At 43.6% G+C, this 21,217-nt stretch overlaps 1 protein-coding gene across 18 annotated transcripts in view; it reads right to left on the bottom strand.

The window, feature by feature from the left end:
• Window positions 1-8,940: 8,940 nt before the first annotated feature.
• Window positions 8,941-21,217, bottom strand: part of SYNE1 (spectrin repeat containing nuclear envelope protein 1) — a 457,069-nt gene continuing 444,792 nt past the window's right edge. For 13 of the 18 annotated variants that reach the window (XM_032650745.1, XM_032650724.1, XM_032650725.1 and 10 more), the window contains 4 exons: window positions 20,009-20,221; window positions 18,888-18,980; window positions 17,426-17,484; window positions 8,941-9,916 (listed from right to left, as the gene is read on the bottom strand). In XM_032650745.1, the coding sequence (XP_032506636.1) occupies window positions 9,676-9,916; window positions 17,426-17,484; window positions 18,888-18,980; window positions 20,009-20,221 (606 nt within the window). In that variant the 3' untranslated portion in view covers window positions 8,941-9,675. The remainder of the gene's footprint in view (window positions 9,917-17,425; window positions 17,485-18,887; window positions 18,981-20,008; window positions 20,222-21,217) is intronic. The other 5 variants (XM_032650730.1, XM_032650726.1, XM_032650727.1 and 2 more) reach the window with 4 other exon arrangements.

Here is a 21,217-nt window from a genome sequence, read left to right as displayed (position 1 = left end):
CCTTGGTTTGAAAAAGTAAAGGAAAGCCTGTATCAGAGAGCTTAAAGCACTCTAGGGAATTTTTCATTTATTTTCTATGATTTCATAGAGGCAGGACGATAAAGGAGATGCCCTTTCAAACGTCCTGTGTCCCGTTTCCACTAAAGTGTTCTGACAGGTGAGTCTCCCCATTCCCCAGCTCCCACCTCTCTGTGACCTTGGAGACACAAGCCTGCAGCAGCTGCCAGGGCTGTGTAGACCTCTGGGTACCACAAAGACCACCAAGAGAAGACACTGCTTGATGAAGCCCCCAGGGAATGGTGCCAGGACCTCACCAGGAGCCAAAACTCCGAACGAACAAGGTTTATCACCTGCCAAATTACGTCACCATCCTGGTCCCATACTTCCCATTCCTGCTGAGCTCTGGGAAGCCACATGTACACTCTCTCTGCCAACGGGAAGTCCCCAGCCCTGAGAAAGCAGCTCTGCTTCTTTCTCAGTGAAGCCAAAGCTTCACTTTTCTAATGGCGGCATTCACAGCTTGAGGGAACAACGAGGACCGTTGGCCTGGCAGGTGCGCCAACTAGGGCTCTGCACATGCAACTTCTGAGAGGCCAAAGGATTTACAGGACCCTCTATGCCTATTACTCGTGGAAGAAGATGCCATTTCCATTCCAAAGACAAAGCTGACAGCTCTGGCCTCACCTCACCCCACAAAATCCAACAAAAAACTGGGGAGATAAAAGAAAGAAAGAATTCTTCATGACTGCCACAGAAGTGTTTTCAGGGGAAGAATTCCCCAATGGCAGCCAGACTGAGGTGAGGGATTGTAGATCGAGTGCTGAGCTGAGCCGGTGGGGATGTCGTTCTGAGAAGTCCAGTCAGGAGAAGGGAGTCTGAAAGGCTCAAGGTCGTACTTAGTGCAGCTCTCCCACGAACAACTCCACTAATGGTGTTTGTCTTGGGCGACTCTATCTCTTGAGGCAGCTTTTTCTATAAAGGGCCAGAGTAAGTGTCTTACTTAATGTGGCTGGCAATAATTTCTCATTGGTCTGTTTTTGTTTTACAACCCTTAAAAAAATATGAAACCCATTCTAGGTCAAGGACCTACAAAAACAGGCCACAACCTGTAGTTGGCCGACATTTGTCTTGGTCTATAGTTTTGTGACCTTTGTCAGACATCATCAGGCCACAGGTCCCCTCTTCCTCAGCCAGCTAAGAAGACAGTGAGAGTCTGGGGAGGTGATGTCCTGAGGGAACCCCACCTGGTGAGGCAGTGGGAGGTCCTCGGAAATGCAAACCCAGGAGACGCTCCTCTGTCCCTGATGGCTGATTCTTGGGTTTTCAAGTTTCTAAGAGCTTTTCTCCTTCCCCGCCCCGCAAAAAAAAAAAAAAAGGGTAAAAATGAGTGTGGGAAGAAGATGTGGAAAGCTCTTCTCAAAAGCCATTTCTGAAATCCATTTGAAACTGGAATAAACAATAATAAACTGGTCAGCATCACCGCCCCTTAGTACTTGCCTTGTACTATACAACACATACATTGTGATCTCCTCATAACAACCCCAGGCAGTGGGTCCTATTGTTATCCCGTTTTACAGAGGAGGAAACTGAGGAACAGAAAGCTTAAGTAACTTGCTCAGGTTACACAGCTAGGAAATTGCTGAGCTGCGGATTGAGCCCAGGTATTTTGACTCCGGAGTCTCTGCTATAGGTAGAACCTCTCTAATAAGACTTGGACAAAAAGGACTATATAAACGTCCAGATGCTTCGTGTTCTGCTATCAGTTTCCTATTCTGATCTCAAGACTCCATGGGGGTGGGGGGAAGAGGAGGGACTGAGCCTCACTCCCAAGCCCGATTTTCGGGAAGAGAATCGGTCAGGAGGTTGTTCAGTAGGAGCAGAGAGCAAGGAAAACGCAAAGCAGCGTGAATCTCTGGCGCCCGTACCAGAGAGGCAAGGCGCTAGCGGAAGCTGCCCGTGACTTCCGGCGTCCCCGCCCCCATCACTTCCTGCCATCAGGCTGTCCCTGATGGACTGGTTTCACCTGCCAGCAGAGTGACTCCTGGAGGTGGGAGGTCATTTAGGAAGTGGAGTTTTTTCCTGAGCAAATGAGTTCCATTTGGAGGACGGCTCTCCCGGGAAGGCTCTTCTCCGGGGATTCGGCAAGTCCCCTGGTCCGGTGGCCCCCTCATCCCAAATCGGGGGCTTTCACCACTTTGCTCTCAGGTCCTGGAACCAGCAATAAATCCAGGATGACCACCTGGAGTGGGCTCAGCCATTAGGATTCTGCCACTTTCAATAGATGACCTGTCACCATTTATTTTGGGCATATCAAAAAAAAGTTTTTAATTAAAAAGCAAATCAAGTGTCTCCTCATGAAAGAACAGAAGTACCTTTTTCTTGTCTTTTAAAATTATTATTATTAGTGCAGCAATTTGGATCTCAAAAACAAATCACGCAAGGGTTTGGGGGCGGGATAGTTAGGGAGTTTGGGATTGACATGTACACACTGCTATATTTAAAATAGATAACCAACAAGGACCTACTGTACAAGCACAGGGAACTCTGCTCGATATTCTAATAACCTAAATGGGAAAATAATTTGAAAAATAGATCCATGTATAATGTATGTATAACTGAATCAATTTGCAGTATACCTGAAACTAACACAACATTGTTAATCAACTATACTGCAATATAAAATAAATTTTTTTTTTAAATGGGGGCATATAATAGAAACCATTCTACATCGGTTTTTTAAAGAATATATGGTAGACATCTTCCTCAATAAATATAGATTGGTCTCACTTTTTAAAAATAGTTGCATTATAGTAAACACTTTATGTATGCACTATAATATATTCAACAAGCCCCGTGCTGACAGACATTTGGTTGCTAAAAACTAGTGATAACAGGCGGGTATCCTTGTCTTGTTCCTGACTGGCACTGAGACAATTATCTATTTATTTGGAAAATGACAAAGTAGTTCCCTGCTTCACAGCAACTACAAAAATAATTCCAGATAGATTATAGACCTACTCGCAGAAAGTACAAGCAAACATTTGCATAATCTTGGAGTGGAAAAGGCCATCTTAATATACACTATCCAGAATCTATAAAGGAAAAAGAACCTGTCAGATTTGATGACATAAAAATTAAAACTTCTTGGGCTTCCCTGGTGGCGCAGTGGTTGAGAATCTGCCTGCCAATGCAGGGGACACGGGTTCGAGCCCTGGTCTCGGAAGATCCCACATGCCGCGGAGCAACTAGGCCCGTGAGCCACAACTACTGAGCCTGCGCGTCTGGAGCCTGTGCTCCGCAACAAGAGAGGCCACGATAGTGAGAGGGCCATGCACCGCGATGAAGAGTGGCCCCTGCTTGCCGCAACTAGAGAAAGCCTGTGCACAGAAACGAAGACCCAACACAGCCAAAAATAAATATAAAAAAAAAAAATTAAAACTTCTTGTGTGACTAAAGTCAAGACAAGTGATATGATGTACAGGGTTAATTTTCTAATATGCAAAGAGTTCCTTAGAAATAGCATAAAAAAGTAAAAAAGAAAAAAACAGTAGAAAAATAGAGAATAAAACAGGCTTCACACACAGGTAACACAACTGGAACAATCCTGTCATATAAACTGGTCATGGAAATGCACATTTTAAAAACAATGAGCTAATGTTGCCTCAACTGGGCAACATTTTAGAAAATGGATAACATCTATTCCAGACCTTCGGCACAAGGGAATCACCCAGAGAGCTTCAAACAGATACTGATACCCAGAGACCAATGATTTAATTGGTTTGGGGTAAGGCCTGGGGCTCTACATTTTTAAACGCCCCCTGAAAGATTTTAATGTACAGAATTTGAACATTAATAATTTGGGATGAATTCCCATAATTTGGAAGCCACTGCTCTAGATTTAGGGAGGGTCTGAGGAAAAGGGTTCTCTTCTCCATTATGGGTGGGACTGTAAATCATTACCACTTTTTAGAAAATAATCTGGCAGAATTTATTAAAGTTTAGAGTATACATACCTTTTTGATTCAGTAATTCCACCTTGAACAATGCAACTGGGGGAAATAAAAGCAGCACTACACAAAGACACGCATGCATATGCCTACAAGCACGATTAACGCAGCATTGTTTAAACAGCAAAAACCTGGAAGGAAACAACTGTTGAAAAGAAGATACTGAGAAGACCAATGCAGAGGAGATAGACACATATGTATAGATATGTCTGTTGGGTATTGTTCGGTGAAAAATGCAAGTCACAGAACAATAAGAATAGATCCAGTTTTTAAAAGCACACGTGTACACTGTTTGAATAAGAAAATCAAAAGGCATAGAAAAGTAACATCAAATTGGGAGATAATTGAGAGGGACATAGGAAACGGTTCATTTTTCTTTAGAAAAGAAGAGAATCTTTTGTAATTCCAATACTTGATTTTTTTAATAATTAGCCTTTAAAATAGACACATATAAAAAAGAGAAAGAAATGGGATCTTTTCCTAAGAAGAATGAAAACTTATAACAAAGTAACTAATATACGCTACTATACTTTATAGCGAATTAATAGCTATGTATACCATCTATTAATATTATTTATTATATAGCTTATATTTATATATAATTGCATATATCCATCATTACTAAACTCAGTTATACTATATACTGCTATAATTAAGACAGCAATGGAAAGATAGATCAAGAACACGAGATAGAGTCCAGAATAAAAATCCAGTTTTATATAGAAACCTATTATTCAATGAAGCTGACATTACAAGTCGGTGGGGAAGACTGTTTACATAGCACGCCACTGTGGCAGCTGGTCCCAAAACGAGGAAACCCAGGGCAGGCGGTGGCTCAGAAGCCCAGCCCTAGAGCCCAAAGTGGTGCATCCTTAACAAGTTTCCAGGTGACTCTGATGCTGCCGATCTGGACCACACTGGGAACCGCTGGGAACCACTGGCCTGGACGGACTGCTTTGTAGCATGATGCATCATGCCTACAGTTTCTGGTCAACCTGTGAAGCCCACGGGGAGGTGTGGGGTGGAGATGGGGCGTGAGCTGTGCAGGTGGCTTGCGGTTGGGGTAGCTGCCTGAACTGTCCTCGATGTTGGCAGCTGTCTGGCAGCTTCACCTTCTGAGTCCAGCAACTGCTTCAAGAATGTCTCCCGCGGGGTGTAGCCCTGGGCTGGGAACGCACATCTGTGAGGCCCTCACGTGACCTCCTCTGGGAGATTCTGGATTTCTTCTCGACCACCTGTGGCATCAGATGCAGTCATCTGCCGCACAGCTGACAAAGGACTTTCTTCTCCTGATACAATTGGGCTTTTCACATTCGGTTATGATCCTGCTTCTGTATTAGGTAACAGGTTAAAAAAACAGATGTTACTGTGACCTTCCCATTTTAGAAAGATTATATCCAAGTCCCACTGGCTTCCTCGGCTCCCCAGATTAAATGTTCCTCGTTGTTCAGTCTGGGTTACAGTGTATCGCCCTGGTTTTCATTAGCCATTTTCAACTTTCCAACTTCCTTAGCCTTTCAAGATGCTCCTGACTGACCACAGAGTTCAGGTGAGTCCCTCTGGTCCCCACCTTCCGCCCAATAACCAACAGAAACCCTCCCCCATCTGAGGAGCGCTCTGTTGCCCTGCAGAGAAGGCTGCTTAGCAAAGGCTACCAGAAGTGCCCCCATTCACCCAGTTCCTTCACCCACTCACCTGAATGAGGGTCTCCTCCCCCAGGTGACGCCCCTCTGTGGCAGTCCCCAATGCATTCCTGGTGGATATTTTAAAACTCTGAGGGAGAGGTTAGTGAGAAGCCAGGAACCGAAGACTAAAAGTCACTCCTTTTAAGTTTCATCGTCTCTGGGTTACTTTAGGTACAACAGTGGGCCATGGTTATCACAATATATTATTGAATCTGAAACTGAAATAACCGCTCTTGGTGAAACACCTCCTCTCAACACGCGAATTAACATCTTCGTGCTATATGTGACTAAGCCAGAGAGTGAAGGCCACTCCACCTGCCCCATTGCCACAGACTTCAAAAACGCACCCCTCTGTAACGTAAGCCAGGTGACAAGGAAGTTAAAAGGAGGGGAAATTTGCTGACAGAAAATGAAGAGACTTAGCAGGTTTACTCTTCCTTTTCTCCTCTAAATTAGAGATTGTTTCGGTTTGTTCCCTTCAAGTGTCCGCATTATCCTTCCCCCAAGTTTCAGGACATAATCGGTGGAGGAGGAAAATACAGAGGCTCCTGTACATCAAAGGCCCAGTGATGACGTTTTAATGGGTAATTAAACGGGAAGGGATGAGATCCCAGCTGAAACTTGACGCCGGAAGAGTTTGGAGCAGTTCCTGCCCCACCATGGTGGGCATTCAATACATTCTTGTGATCTGAGTGGATGCCGCACTTCCTGGGCATTTCTGGTCCTATTCAGCATATCCTCTGAGAATATTTTACTTCCGTATAATTCCCTATGGGTACATTTGGGGATGGTGATGGTGGACTGGTGGGCGGGGGCAGAGAACCCAGCTATTGGGACTGCTTTCAGGTCCATCCAGACCAGCTGGAGACCCTGCTTTTCTAGCCATGATCGACTCTTATAATCAATTCACTCCATGTTTCTTTGCTTTATGATCTCTTAAGTGGCTTGCCAATAAAATTTTGTAGCTCTAATTTCTTAATATTTGGCCCCAGGGCATGGGCTGTAAACCTGCCTACCCCAACTTGCCTTTTGACAGTAAACCTCAGCTCTCGGCTTCCTGAACTACCCATCCTAGCCTTTTGAAGGCATCTCTTCTCACTTCTCACAAAAACAAGGGAAGCTGCCGCCGCGCCATTTTCCAGGCGGCAACATTCCTGCTCCCCGGGCATAGTTTCCACAGAAACCTTTCACTCCTCCCTGGACTCTTTAGTAAATCATTACTTTTAGTTTCCAACTCTTTTTTTTTTTTTCTCTCCATCCTAGCTTTATGGATTTTCTCTTTCCTCAGCTTTGCTGTTTTTTGTTTGCTTGCGCAAATCTCATTACCCAGGTATTATCAATCCTACCCTTCCTCTCTTCGCCCTTCCTCACCCACCACTCTCTGAGGACATCACTCCCTATCTCCAGGCCACAGCAGGGCTCCGGACAGCCCTTACCCGGAAGTGAGGGCCTTTTAAACAGCCATCAGTGTCCTTTTAGCCCCTGATTATTCTTTCAAACCCCCCTCCTCGTCCACAAAGCCTTTGTTGACCACAATCTCTCTCTGTTGCCTGGGAAGCTGCAGGCACAGGCGAGGATGCTCCTAATGGTACCGTGTCCCCTCCCTCATTAAGCACGGGAGACTGTGTGAGCTCTAGACAGAAACCCTAGTCTCTTCTGTGGCTGGCTCGGTCCTCGCTAGACTCGTGTGTTATCATCTGGGGAAAGCCAGTATCTCACGGCTTTAATGCTTACACTCACCGGGGCTTCCTACTTCTGTCCTGTTCCAATGTTCTTTTGTTTAAGTCTTCAAAAAATTTAATAAGAAATGCACGTTTTGCCTTCTGTTGAGTGTTTCACAGGGGTTTTAGAAAGGCACAAATGGGACTCTAAGAGTTTTTCCTAATCAAAGCCGCGCTATTTTCTCAGCCACATTTAACATTTGATTTTTCAGTGATGGGAAATGCGTAGTCAGTTAATTGCCACGTGGAGAAGTGGCTCTGAAGTGTCCTTGTGCTGGCCTCCACCAGGACCGATGTCTCATTGTGTGGTGGTTTCCGTAACATGGCAATGTGTGTCTCTTGAAGGGCTGGATTGCTCTAGAAGCAAGACCAGGACCTCCAGGTATTTGGAGCCGGGGTGACAGGGAAGCGAGGGAAGAGCCAGGCCTGAAGAGGGACCATCTCAGATGAGGGTGCCGGGCATCCTTCAACTCCAGTCTCCACCACTGCTCACAGCCTTTCCAGAAGCAGGAAGACAGGAAACGTTACACACAGGTTTGTCGTCTTTAGAAAAGAACATCTCAACTCTGATCTTCCCTGAGCAGATTGACTTAGAAGGTCTGCAGTGAGTCCAGAAATCAGAAAGCCTAAACAACCTCGAGACACTTGGCTGAGAAGGCACTCAGGCTATGAACATCATGGAAACTATGGAAGGCAGTTCCAGGTAATTCTGAGTACCCCAGTTTGGTTTAAATTCTCAATTTAGAGCAGGATTTGTAAACTAAATACCTCTGGGAGTTAGGCTGGTACAGGTGATGAGAGAGGCTGATAGGATAGTCATGCAAATGTAGTAACTGTCTCCTATTCTTCAAGGGACAGCAGCCATGTCACTCCAGCAATTATTGTCACGTGGGAATGTGTGTCCAGGACACATGAGTTTTCCATTCTCAAGAGAAACCTGAAATGTGGACTTCATATAAATCCTCTCCCTCCAATTATTAAATGGTGGATTAAAATGCCACAAGCGCCAAACAATTCCATGAGGGGCACTAGCTGGCAAGATTGGAGGGACAGAATAAAATCTGATTGTAGTTGGACTCGAATGATTGACTACAACTGTATTTCCTCTGCTAGACAATGAAAACAGAAGATTTTGGAGCAAAGAAGGGACCTGACCAGAAGAATGCTCCAGGGGTATTCACATGGCTTTTTGGTACCCTTGGGATGGAAGGGGCCTCAGTCAGGAGATTATAGGAGGTTCTTCCAATTGTGCAATGAGAACAGAAAAGAAAGGAGAATACGAAAGATGCTGGGAAGCAAGAGTCTGTGAGATGTGACTGGCTGTGGAAGGAGAAGGAAGAAGGAATTATCCGGAGTCCTCTATGTCTAAATACACACTACCTCTATTCATCCTTTTCCTTTAATATATACTTATGTTTCAGCTTCATTTATTCCACCAAAAATGATCATTTAGGTTGCGTTCTGATAAGTGCCTGCTTAACAGGGAAATGTAGAATCATTTCTTTACGGAGAAAAAAAGCACAGACAAAATATTTCATAATCTCTATAATAAATGCAAAGAAATGGATACAAACAAAATGTGGCTTTAGCAAACTGTACATACATAAATATCATTTTTTTACTATAACATTCGACTTTTTCTTCCACATAAAGCCTCCCATGATTTTATTACATCCAATTTTTCTTTATACCTTTAAAAAAAGTGCCTTTTAGATTTACAGCATGTGCTTCTAAAGCAAGGTTAGAACATCATGCCCCAAAGAAAAACAAGGTAAAAAAGCTGTCACATAAGCTCTTAAAAACCGTATGTTACAAGGTTCTCAAAGCTCTTCAGCACTGGTTGACGGATAGGTTGTTGGATGCCGACATGGTGCTCAGGTAGCATCATTTATTGAGGGGACGGAGCGCACCGTGGGGAAGCTGCCCACATGGTCTCCGGAAGTCCCTGGGTGTGCACAGCATGCACCAAAGGCCCAGAGGTCACTTGTCCAGGGAACAGTGGAGGTCCCGAATCTCTTTAGTGCTGAGGCTCAGTTTCACACAGAGTATCTTCCAGACCGTCTGCATCTATTTGCTCCCTTCCTGTCATCGTTTATCATCACCTCCGAAGCCATGATGTGCACACAGGGGATACGGAGGTGCGCTACAGCTGCCGCACCGAGGGCATCCGCCAAGATTCAGGTCCTCTCTTTGCCAGTTTGGGATTGCCCTTGGCCGAATCCCCTCATGCTACCAGCACTGCTGCAGATGGCACCGCCTGGCTCAGAGTGGAGGAGGGCCATTGGTGTATCTGAGCATGGGGTGGAATGATCGGGCGAAATTGTTGGAGAGGGCGCAACTGTAGTCTTCCTGTGACATTGGTACTAGGCAGGCGAGCCCAATGAGGAACAGCAGGAGAAGCTGAAGAGGAAGAGCCGCTCGGAGGACTCTGAACAGGAAGGCTCGGCCGGACCGGGCTGGCCGAGGCTCAGAAAGGGAGGAATCGGAGCCACCTTTTATGGACCTGAGAGAAGAATCGACATCAATGACTCAAATATCTCAAATGTTGGATGGACGCTGCTTTATGCTTCCTCACCTTCCTGGAAGCTAAAGGGTCAGGCTGAACACAACCCAACCTGGCAACTAGTTGCCAGTAAACCCAGGTAATCTCCCCACCACCAAAGGAAGCGCTGTCTGGAAAATGCACTGATGAAAAATCGACATTTAGTCAACTAAAGGTAACTAATTGGGTTCAAATTCCACCCCGCAATTTGGTAAAACATTTTCCATCAACAAAGAAAACTGCTCCACACACACTCTACCAGCATAAATGAAGTAGATCCGGGATCATTAAAATGTGGATGTTTGATGCAGTAGGTTTTTGGTTTAAGAATATCAGGCAAAATTAGTTGCTGTCGGGACGATACAAGGCATCCCTCCCATCTAGCCGTCCTGGATGTGCCAAAGTCCATGCAGCAAGACAAGAACAGCTGCGGTCATTTTGCACAGACCCACAGGGTTGAATTATTCTTAGTGTATACCCTGGTTTCATCTTGCACTGAATCAGCAACTGGCACTGACATTAGTGGGTTCCAAAGCTGTAAGAACAAGGATGACAGTGGAGCCAGTCTACAGATCCCTGGTGCTGAAGGACACCCATCCCAGGCTGACCCTTCTATCCCTAGCTCTGTGAATTTGGGAAGTTCCAAGTTCCAAGTTCTCCTATCTACTTTAATTTCCGCATCTACGTTGAAACAGTGCCTTAGAGAGGAACAATGAATTTCAGAATTCGTAAGGAAGACTGCCTGGGAAATGTTGAAAATGGAAGTAGGTTCTCAGTAGGGGGCACTGTTTTCTCTTTGTGAGCATCCATGAATGTTTTGCTACTAGTGGAAAAGATGAGGAAAGCAATGTTATCTACAGGAGGAATTTTGTACATATACACACACAACACTGCAGAAGCAAAAAGAATACGTGTACAAGTGGACCCACTGCCCCACACCTAGTAGGAATTCTCTAATGGTTTAATGGTAAGAACATTGAACGTGAGGCCACTGGAGAAATACGAAGGTGTGAAAACTGTACTGGTTACTCTGTACGTTTCTCTCATAAGAAAACACTATGTCTCCAGCTACGTTATTAGCCATTAATTTCTGAAGACAGATTACACTGGTATCAGGGAGGGATAAGGAGTGACACCAAAGAAAATAAATGTTAAAATAAAAACCAGACATAATCCCCTTAAAAGGCAACAGAGGGACTACTCAAAACTCCTTCATTAAACTACCAAGAAATACGTGAGACGAACGGACCAGACTGGCCCCGAGAAGCCCTGAGCAGCCACGTACCATACTATTTCTACTGCAGCTCGAAGTGTGATGAAAAACAAATCCCTGGCCTGAACTGGGGCTGTGTTTTTCTGGTCTACAAACCTTGAACAGCTCACTTCACCTCTATGCTACAAGCTCTTCTTCAAATCCTTCAAATTAGACTAAACGGTCTTCCAACTTGCAAGTTCTGTTTATACATTTTACGTCTTCTACTGATTGGTCAGGGTGAAGAGTCTGCCAACTGGGAGGCCACAAGAGTTCAATCGCCATCTAGTGGTCAAACTGATTAACTGTCCTATGCTAAGACCAATGAGTTGTTCCCAAAGGGCTGAACAGGACAAACTGTGTATTTTGTGATGATATATTAAAGCATAAAAGAAGTTATGTCACATACCTGTTAAATAGAAACTTCTCTAGTGCACCTAGTTGTAAAATGTTTGTGTTGAGATAAGGCCTTACAGAGTATCTAATCCATCTTTACTTCTGTAGGCAAAGAGCTAAGGAGCGTTCACATTTGATCCTCTAACTGCTGGGCGACAAAAGCATTTGTCTTGGGTTCTCTCACTTAATTCCCACAACAGTCCTCAGCGCGCTCGTCACCTTCATTTCAGAGCCGATGTAAATGAGGCACAGAAAAGTAAGGGAACCAGCTCAAGATTATACAGCTAGCAAGCGGCAAATTAAGATTTCAACTCTGGTATTTTAACTCCCAGAACTTGAGCTTTATAAATAGAGTAAATCGGCCCAAAACCCACCACTAAAGGAAGAGCTCTAGCCGGAACTCAGGGTTCCAGAGTCCCTGCCTACTGTGCTCTCTGTTATGTTTTGTTGTTTGGTGACATAAATGAAGGGCATCCAGGTCATATTTATGTCACACGTATCTCACATATAGAAGCAAAGAAGACAATACTTGTATCCTAAAATACTTGGAGGTGAGTGGTTTCCTCATGTCTAAAATAAAGGCCTCTAACCATAAAGCTTCGCAGTATGACACAGATCATCAAGTCAGAATATGGATACGAGGGCATTTTGTTTTGAGGCAGTTGTACAATCGTGGGAAAGTAATTTAGTCTCTCTGGCCTTCAGTTTTCTCCTTTGAAAAGATGAAGATGCATTAACATCATAAAATCTTTTTGGTTCTAACAGTTTATGAGTTCAGCAGTTTAAGCGTCTGGAGAAGGAAGGGATAGTTACCCATGAGCTCTGGATTGAATCTTCCTTCAATACATCTTTTGCTTGACCTGAATATATGCCCTGGAAAAAAATACTCTCCACCTGTCACCTGTCTGAGTTATAACAGAAGCACAAAAGAGAGCTCCACGTTTATTATTTGGTGTTTAAATAAAATAAGGGAGATTTCTAACTGACTCTTTTTCTTTAGGAGACACTTAAGGACATTAGTGATGGGCAGAGTTATGCATATAATTGATAGTAACAATCTGACTGACAGAGCTGAATAGCCCCTCTTTGTCAATTATTAGCTTCTTTGAACAATAAAGCCGAAGATCAAGGGCTACACACTGACTAGTCCACTCCTGAGAAAAGCTAGAAAGGTCACCATCTTTGGAATACGGGCTCAGAGGCTGCGGAGTCTGCTGAAGGACATGGCACATTTAACAGCATCAGAGCATTCCGTATTAAAATTTAATTAGCGTGTGCTTTCTAATGTTGAAGAATGCCTACCTGGGGAGAAATAATGGGCTGAGATAGAGACAAAGAGAACACACAGTCCTTAGTGAGCTTCCATGCAGTTGACTGGTCTTGGAAATGTCCAACTGTTCTACTGAAAAAAAATGCCACCCGCCTGGGGCAATTACCAAGGTTTCAATAAGCCCAAAGTTGCTTCCGCTTAGGGTAAACCTGTTCTAGAGTTTCTAGTACTAACAGGTTAATGATACTAAGTAAAAGGGTACTTTTACTATTTAATCTACGGACCTAAAATCACGTAAGTTTCAAGTCTTGGGAAATTTGACAAGGGGAAGAACAAAGACATCTCACTGAGCCGCCACTCATCACTTTCCAATGGCCTTATTCCACAAATAGATGCGGTAGAGATGGTGTCGATAGAGAAAACTAAACGTGTGAACTTACTTAAGGAACTTAATCAATGGAGATATTTCAGGTAATCCTGTCCAGCAAAAACATGCTTATTCTCTACAAGTGAATATTTATTTTATTATCTTTCTCACTCCCCTCACTCATTCAAATCTGGGGGTAAATAATTGCCCAGGTGTTGTTTCATCTCTTTCCTAAAATACGTACAGTTGTGGGAGAAGATGGCTATAGGGGAGGGGGCCGCACATACGAACACACCACAGGAAAGAAAGTCTGGCCAAGGGTTGTGAGAAGCCTAAAGAGTGTGCACGTGGAGTGTGACTCATCTCAAAAATTTTACATCATCAAGGAAATAAAATGAGTTAATTGTGTGCGTACATCATTTATACAAATGAAAAGACACTTTCAATTCATTTTGCTACTTGTTAGCAAACACTGGCAGTAGAAGAACAGAAATTTTTTGTCAGGAAATATCAGGTTGTCTACGATCGTGTTGCCTGTTCCTGTGTGAATGGTCTTTATTCCCTGGATATGTGGTTCAGAAGACAAATTCCCAGGGTCAACTTAGGATTTGCCTCTCTTTATTCCAAGATGAACATTCTGGCTGGTCCTAAGCTATCTCAGGCAACCCATGGTAGCCCAAGCCCTGGAACTGTTGTTTAAAGTACCCCACCCATTAGGAGCCCTAATGGAGGAGGAGTGGTTAACAAGCTAGGATCCAGAGTCAGAGAGACCTGGTTTCCAATTCTACATCTTCACACAGATGTAGAGAACAAACGTATGGACACCAAGGGGGGAAAGCGGTGGCGGGTGGTGGTGGTGGTGGGATGAACTGGGAGACTGGGATTGACATGTATACACTGATGTGTATAAAATGGATGACTAATAAGAACCTGCTGTATAAAAAAATAAATAAAATTGAATTAAAAAAAAATTCTACATCTTCATGCCTCTAATCCCTGGTGTCCTTGTCTGTAAAATTGGGAATGAACACGTTGGGAGGGTTAAATGAGGTAACAGATATACAACGCTTAGCATGGTGCTTAGAACACGCTAAGTGCTAAATAAATGTCGGCAACTTATCATTCTTATTTATCTGTATTATTAAAGCAAGGGTGTGATGACACATAACCTTAGGGATTTTGCTGGATTCAGCCTTTCCTTCCAAGGAAATATTCCTGATTTATAGCAGTGCTTTCAAAGAGGTGATGCATTTTCTAAAGTGTCTGACTTGGTCCCGGGAAACACTGGGAATGCAGACCTCAAAATATAAAAGAAACATAGTGGAGCCTTACGCTGTACCTGTCCTCAGCCTGGGTGTCCAGCCTGCCCCAGGGGCAAGGCTGTTTTAGGCTGAGGTGCTTTGAGAGCTTTGAATAAATAAATCCCCAGGGTGGAGTTCGACAGAAAAGACTTGGAAAAAAAATTCCACAAGAAACTGAATGGTGTTTAGCGTTAGGCCCTGGTGTACACGCAAAAGCCCCACTGTGGGGCTTCCCTGGTGGCGCAGTGGTCGAGAGTCCGCCTGCCGATGCAGGGGACGCGGGTCCGTGCCCCGGTCCCGGAAGATCCCACATGCCGCGGAGCGGCTGGGCCCGTGAGCCACGGCCGCTGAGCCTGCGCGTCCGGAGCCTGTGCTCCGCGACGGGAGAGGCCACAACAGGGAGAGGCCCGCGTACCGCAAAAAAAGAAATTGTGGATTGTTATTATGAACGTATACTTTATGTTTTTCAAATGTTTAGAACTTTAAGGAGTCTTGGGAAGCTCCTTGTAATTGATTTAGGGGATCTCTAGATTATGACATATTGCAAGTCTTTTATGACAGGAACCATACTGTATTAGTTTTGTGGGCCGAGGGCCTAAACACAGTAGGTGTTCTGTAAACACTGGCATCAATCCATACGTAGGCTTAGAATATTATGTAAGAGAACACAGAACGGCAGCTGTAGAATCAATATGAAATATACAGCAGGCAAGTAACTGATATGATTAATATTTGACTTTAAACCACAAAAATAATATACGAGCCCTCCCTTCAACCTAATACCCAGTTTCTTTCAACCCAGCCTCTTTCCTCTCAGGAAGAATATATGCCTAAGATGTTCCCATTGCAGATTGCTGGGGCCAACATTCTAAACTGTGCTTTTGCAATAACCTTTCAAGTTTGCCGGACCAGTGCAAGATCAAACGCAAGGTCATCTCAAGTCTCAATGTAAAGGACACCGTGACGGCCTGGATTGTGAGTGAAGTCAATTCTTTCCCAGCAGACTCTCCGTGTCATTGCCCACGTGGGCGCACCCCGAACAGACGTGCCCAGGAGTTAAGAAGTCCAAGAACGTTCAACCACAACCCGTCTGCCAAGCTGTTTGCCGAAGGTGGCCATTCAGGTGAAGATCGTTTGTATTCCAGGTCCTGGAAGCAGCAAAGTAAACATCATGCTGTGTGCTCAGAAAGATGCTCAGAACCAGTGCTGGACAGAGCGGAGCTGAAAGGCGCCTTGCGGACGTCACAGTGAGAACGTAGCTGTCCGAGCTGCAAAGCCCCAGTAAGAGACAATATTGAAGCAGTTGCTGCCCTGAGAAACGAGGCCTTTGACATTTCAGAAGGCCGTGTGACTGTCTGAAAGAATCGGGGAAATCCGGGAACCGAGCTGTGGTTGCTATTGACGTCGCATAATAACATAAGAGCTTTCTCCCTTCTCATCACCATCATTTATGCCAACCACAGAATGGCTCTCTGGTGTCCTTGAAGGAACGCTATGGGGACGTGCCCCATCTCTGTTCACGGCACATCAGCAGTTTGTGGTGAGCAGACGTACTACATAAAGCAGTGATCTGCCTCTAGTACACGAAGCCTTTTCTCGTCGGGGGCTAAGCAAAAATCAGAGCACCTGGAGAAGCCCGTCATTACCTTCAAAAACCCCTGTGAGTTTTTCTCCATTCATGTTTCATTACTGATATTTTGTTATGGACAAAAAAAAAAAAGCCCCACAAAATTGTCCTCAAACCAAACCAAAGGGAAAGAAAAAAAAAAAAGCAAAACATAGCGGAGGGAAGCTTAAAACCAGAAATCACATCAAAATCCGTTCTGCATTACTGCAGCTGGGTGGAAACCAGATGCAAAGGCCAGCCCCTTCCTCACACAGCTGGAAAGCTAAAACTATTACTCAGGGCTTGTTTACGCTTCCTCATGCCCCACCCTCCTTCCAGGAATTGGGATTCCGGCTCAGTGGTGGTAAGTTTCCAGAGGGGCAAACTACTTTAACAGTGAACTGCTCATGATTGGAGCAAGGAAGCTGCTTCCAAGGACAGTATTTCCATTTTTAGAAAGTTGTCTGGGGAAACATGAACTGATTAGTGGAAGGGCCAGGGAGCACAGACATCACACCGACAACGAAGAAGGCAAAGCACTGCTAACTGCAGAGACAGGGATTGTTGGAAGCCAGGCAGAAAGCAGAGTGGCAGCTGTGAGGCTCTCTGGAGGTCCCCGAGGGGGCGGGGGCACTGACTGCTCTCGTTTCCAGAGTGAAAGAGCTCGCCAAGTGTCAGGAAGGTGAGTGACTGAGTGTGCTGGCCGGAGAGAAATTTTAGGATAAGCAGAAGAGAGAAGGGGCTTATAAATTTTAAGTAATACCAAATTAGGACTTGCCATTTTGAGAATCCAAAACCCACAATCTGGATAAAACACAAAAATAAAATAAAAAGCTGGGGGTGTTAGTATATTTTATTCAGATGTGTGGGTTCTGGGAATGGTAAAATAATTCACTGATCTATTACCTGACTTATTGTAAAATCTAGAAATAAAGAGGATGATAAAATTCTGCCATGAATCAAATTGAGCTGTGACATCAGTGATATCGAATCTTTACGAGCACACAGAATAAAAAAACATTGGATGAAGAGTCCCAGATGGCCTAGGTACAGTTAAACAAAATTTTGATGGGGTCCAAATATTTTACGCGCTGAGATTTTCTTGTACGTCCCACTTAGAAAAGTCTCTTCCAATTTGTTAGGCAAGGGTGTGGACCTAAATGAGTAGTTTCTCAACTACCCTGAGGCAGACCAGATATAGGCCTACCTAAATTCTGGACAATTTTCATCATCCTCTTGGAGTTCTAGAACAGTGTGGAAACCAGGAGAATAAGGTACCTGCTATGTGGACTGTTGACAGAGGGTCCAGGCTGTGAGAGACTACATTTGCCTCGTGGCTGTTTGCAATGAACAGGGGTAAAGAAAGAAGAATGTTCAGTCCAGGCAAATAAAGACAAGCTACTGATGAAAACTGAACTAAAAGTTCAGCAAAGGAAATACAAATCAAATGAAATGATCAGTACCCATGAATCAAGGAAACTGGCTTTTCTTTTGTTGAAGAAGTGAAATCAATTTACATCTATATTATACATCATCGAAGAAACACGGCGGTTTGCGCATTCACACCACAATGGGTATATTTCCCTCACTTTTCATGGTAGAAACACAAATGGCTCCACACTAGCCAAAAATCTCTGTATATTTACTTATAATAAATAAAAAATTCAATACGCCGTGCCATGTATTTCAAATATACCTTACATATTTTTCATCTTTTAGAACAATATTAAAATTCTTGGTAGATTAAAAATAATGGCAGTGTGAGATTATTCTGTGGAGAGTGATGAAGACCCAACAAGTTAAGTACTCAAGTTTTATTTAACTTAAACCTAAAATTTGACTCGAAAAGCCAGTATTCCTTCACATTCTTAAACTAGGATCTATAGGAAACTAGTGAATGTAGTAAAAAACAATCCTACAAAGATAATAACATTTACCAGCATAGAACTTAAGTGTTTATAACAAGAAAAGTACAAATGAAACCAATACTTCTAAAAACTAAGGAAAATGGAATGATAATAAAAATGAATATAATCATAAAGCCAGACCAAAAAAAGTAACAAAACGGAAAACAAGCTTCTAATTACACAGAGAAATCAAGGTAGAGAGGGTAGCAGGGGTCAAATTGGTCTTTTTCTCCTCATTGTGTGCCAGTGAGACAGCCCCCCGACAGGCCTGGCGGGTGAGTCACCTTGAGTTGTTGCCACTCTGGGGGCAATGCGATCGCCCCCAAACCTTCAAGACCACCTTCGGGAGTATCTCTGCTTGAGGGTCAACAGAACCTCCATTTGTCCTATAAACTCAATGGTCTCATGAGATGCTCGCAGTTTTGTCCACCTCTGGCTGAGGCACCCTTTTAAGTGGAGCCTACTTTTTTTTGGGTGGACTGTGGCGGAGGGGGTTTGAAGGGAGGGGCCACCAAAGGGACAAGGGAGCACTGCTCTAGAGATGGCCCTGTGAGCACGAAAAATAATCTGCCTCCCTGCATACCAACCAAACGTTGAACCTGATTCTTTTGAAAAACAGAACTGCTCTTTCCATTCCTGAGTGCGTGTGGGGAGGGTTTGAGGCAGGGCTGAGGAAACAGAGCTTCTCTGCGTCACTGTGTGACAACCCCACGTTGTAGGGGGACTCCTGCTTTGCAAGGGGAGAGCCCGTGGACGCTGCGTGAGGTACCAAGACTGTCACGCCCCAGTGGTCCCTCCCGTGGGCCAACTGAAAATGACCAGTGGAAAGTTACCGTTTTCTGCCTGTTTGGGCTACTTCTTCCTGATGTAGGACTCACAGATCCTGAGGTGTCCAGTTCATCAGCAGAAGACCAGGAAGACAAATCCTACGTGGGAAATAGATTCTCTTAATGATTCCATGTCCCAGAGCCACGATGGCTTTGTGATCTGCAAGTGCTTCCCACCCCGTCCCTATCTATCCCTCAACCCATTCCCTGGGAAAAACAGAATCAGATGACCGCAGGAAGAACAGAGCCTAATACTTCTAGTGTGTTGGGCTTTCCAGGTTGTGAGTTTGGCCCTTCTGGAAAATACAGGTGGAGATTTGTTATCACTGGGCCGCTTGGAGCTTTATTATTTCTTAATGACATGGACGGGAGAATGGGTTGAAGTGAAGGGGGTAAAGGAATCTGCCTTACAGCTGCAGGGTGCTCAGGCGGGAGAGCTAACCCAAATCATTTGAGTTAGAAACGAAAGACTGTCAGTCACCCAGGAGCCTGCCTTGTAGCATCAGAGAAACTATTGTTGCTGGCACCGCTGTTATTGTGAGTAGGTGATTCTTTTGCCCGCAACATGTTTGTGTGTTCGTAACAGGATCTCACAATTGAATGTTTGAAATCTTACCTGCAAATGCATTTCTTAAAACCAACAATATTACCACGATGCAGTACATTTAAAAATAAATAACAGATAAACAAATAAATAGATAAACAAATAAAAGTGAACATTGAACATTTTGTATGATTTAACCGCCAGCTAAGGAGACTTCATACCTTCTAAGGTTTGAATATGAAACTCATATGCAACAATTGGTTGTGACCTACTCTCGCAGTGTTGCTGAAAGCACATGAATTCTTAAACTGGGTAAAATAAAATGCCACAGTAGTGGTGGTAATAGTGTTAGCAGTAACAATTACAGGAGGTTTTCTGGATGTAACAGAATCAAAAGTAGTGTCCTATTATAAAAGTTTTTGAGTTACTTTTTAATTTTGAGCCAGACTTATAAGAGCAGTGATTGAGAGGGGACACTCTAGTCTCACAAGTACTGCATTCAGAGTCTCTAAAATGGATAAAGATGATGCTTGTTTGGTCTCCTGTAGGACATGCTACACAATGACGTCTGTTGAGAGCTTACCTGCTGACTGCTTGACATGTCTAATAACTTCTCCAGCTCCTTGATATGACGACTGACCTCCTTCAGGAGAAGTTTGAGCCGATTTCCAATCACATGCACTTTTTCTTTGGCTTCTAAACAGTCTGTGCCTTCAGCGTTCACCAATAGTTGGCGAGACATGTCTTGCAGTGAGGCCACTTTGAGCTGGGATTCCAAGAGCTCATGCCTTATTTGCTACGAATATCATAAGAAATATTTTTCTAAGAATTTTCAATAATTCGAGGAAGTTCCAAAGGTGCACAATGGCATCACTTTAACTTAGTGGACAATCAGATCTGAGCTTCAGAATGCTGTGCTCACTCAAGGACGGACACAGCAGCCCGTGACATTTGGGAATCAGCGACCTCTGTTCTAATCCTGCCTCTGCCAAAATGTATCCTATAAGACCCCTGAATCTTTCTGATCTCAGTTTTCTCATTTGGTAAAGTGATGACATTAATTCCTGCCGGGTCCACAGTAAGTACTACTGGGAGGTTCAAACTGGTGAATGTATGTTGAAGTATTTAAAATATAAAGTGTTACGCAAATGAGACATAAACTATTCTTTTAAAAAGAGAAGTAAAACATTAACATATAAATATAGAAAAACTCAAGTATGTGGAGGTATACTCAGGTATCTATTCAAGATTTTTAAAAAGATATATGGTGATTCATCACTCACAACTTAAGGTCTGAGGTCAAAAGTCTAGTAAAAATTCAGCTGCAGAGCTATTTCCTCCTGGTTTCTAAGACCTTTATGATACTGAACTAAAAGGCTGACAATTCTGTTAGGTTTGTGCGAGTGCTAAATGTTAAGAAACAGCATTTTAAAAATACAGAAAGTGACAAAATGCAAATCGTTTTCTCCTAATGGAACTCAAATATGCTTCTTTATCTTCTATAAAATCACTTAAGTACACTGTACATTATATTGTCCAAAGTTCTTTTTATAAGAATCTATACAGAAATCCTGTAAATTTCCTTTTGAATTTAATACTAGAAAAAGTTTCTTGCTCCTTGAGAATTGGTTTGTTTCCTTTTTGTCAGGTAATAAAAATCATTTAACTTATCATGTTTCCCTTGTTGTCTTAGCTTTCAGAAAACTTGGTGCTCAGGTTAGTGTTGAATCCGTGTACTTAATTCTTCTTAAGAAGTCTTAGCGGTCTCTATTCTAATTCCTTTAATTATCAG

Source organism: Phocoena sinus, chromosome 12, assembly GCF_008692025.1.
Source record: "Phocoena sinus isolate mPhoSin1 chromosome 12, mPhoSin1.pri, whole genome shotgun sequence".
NCBI lineage: Eukaryota > Metazoa > Chordata > Mammalia > Artiodactyla > Phocoenidae > Phocoena > Phocoena sinus.
Note: the sequence above shows the minus strand (reverse complement) of the source record. Positions and strands in the feature narration are given on the sequence as shown.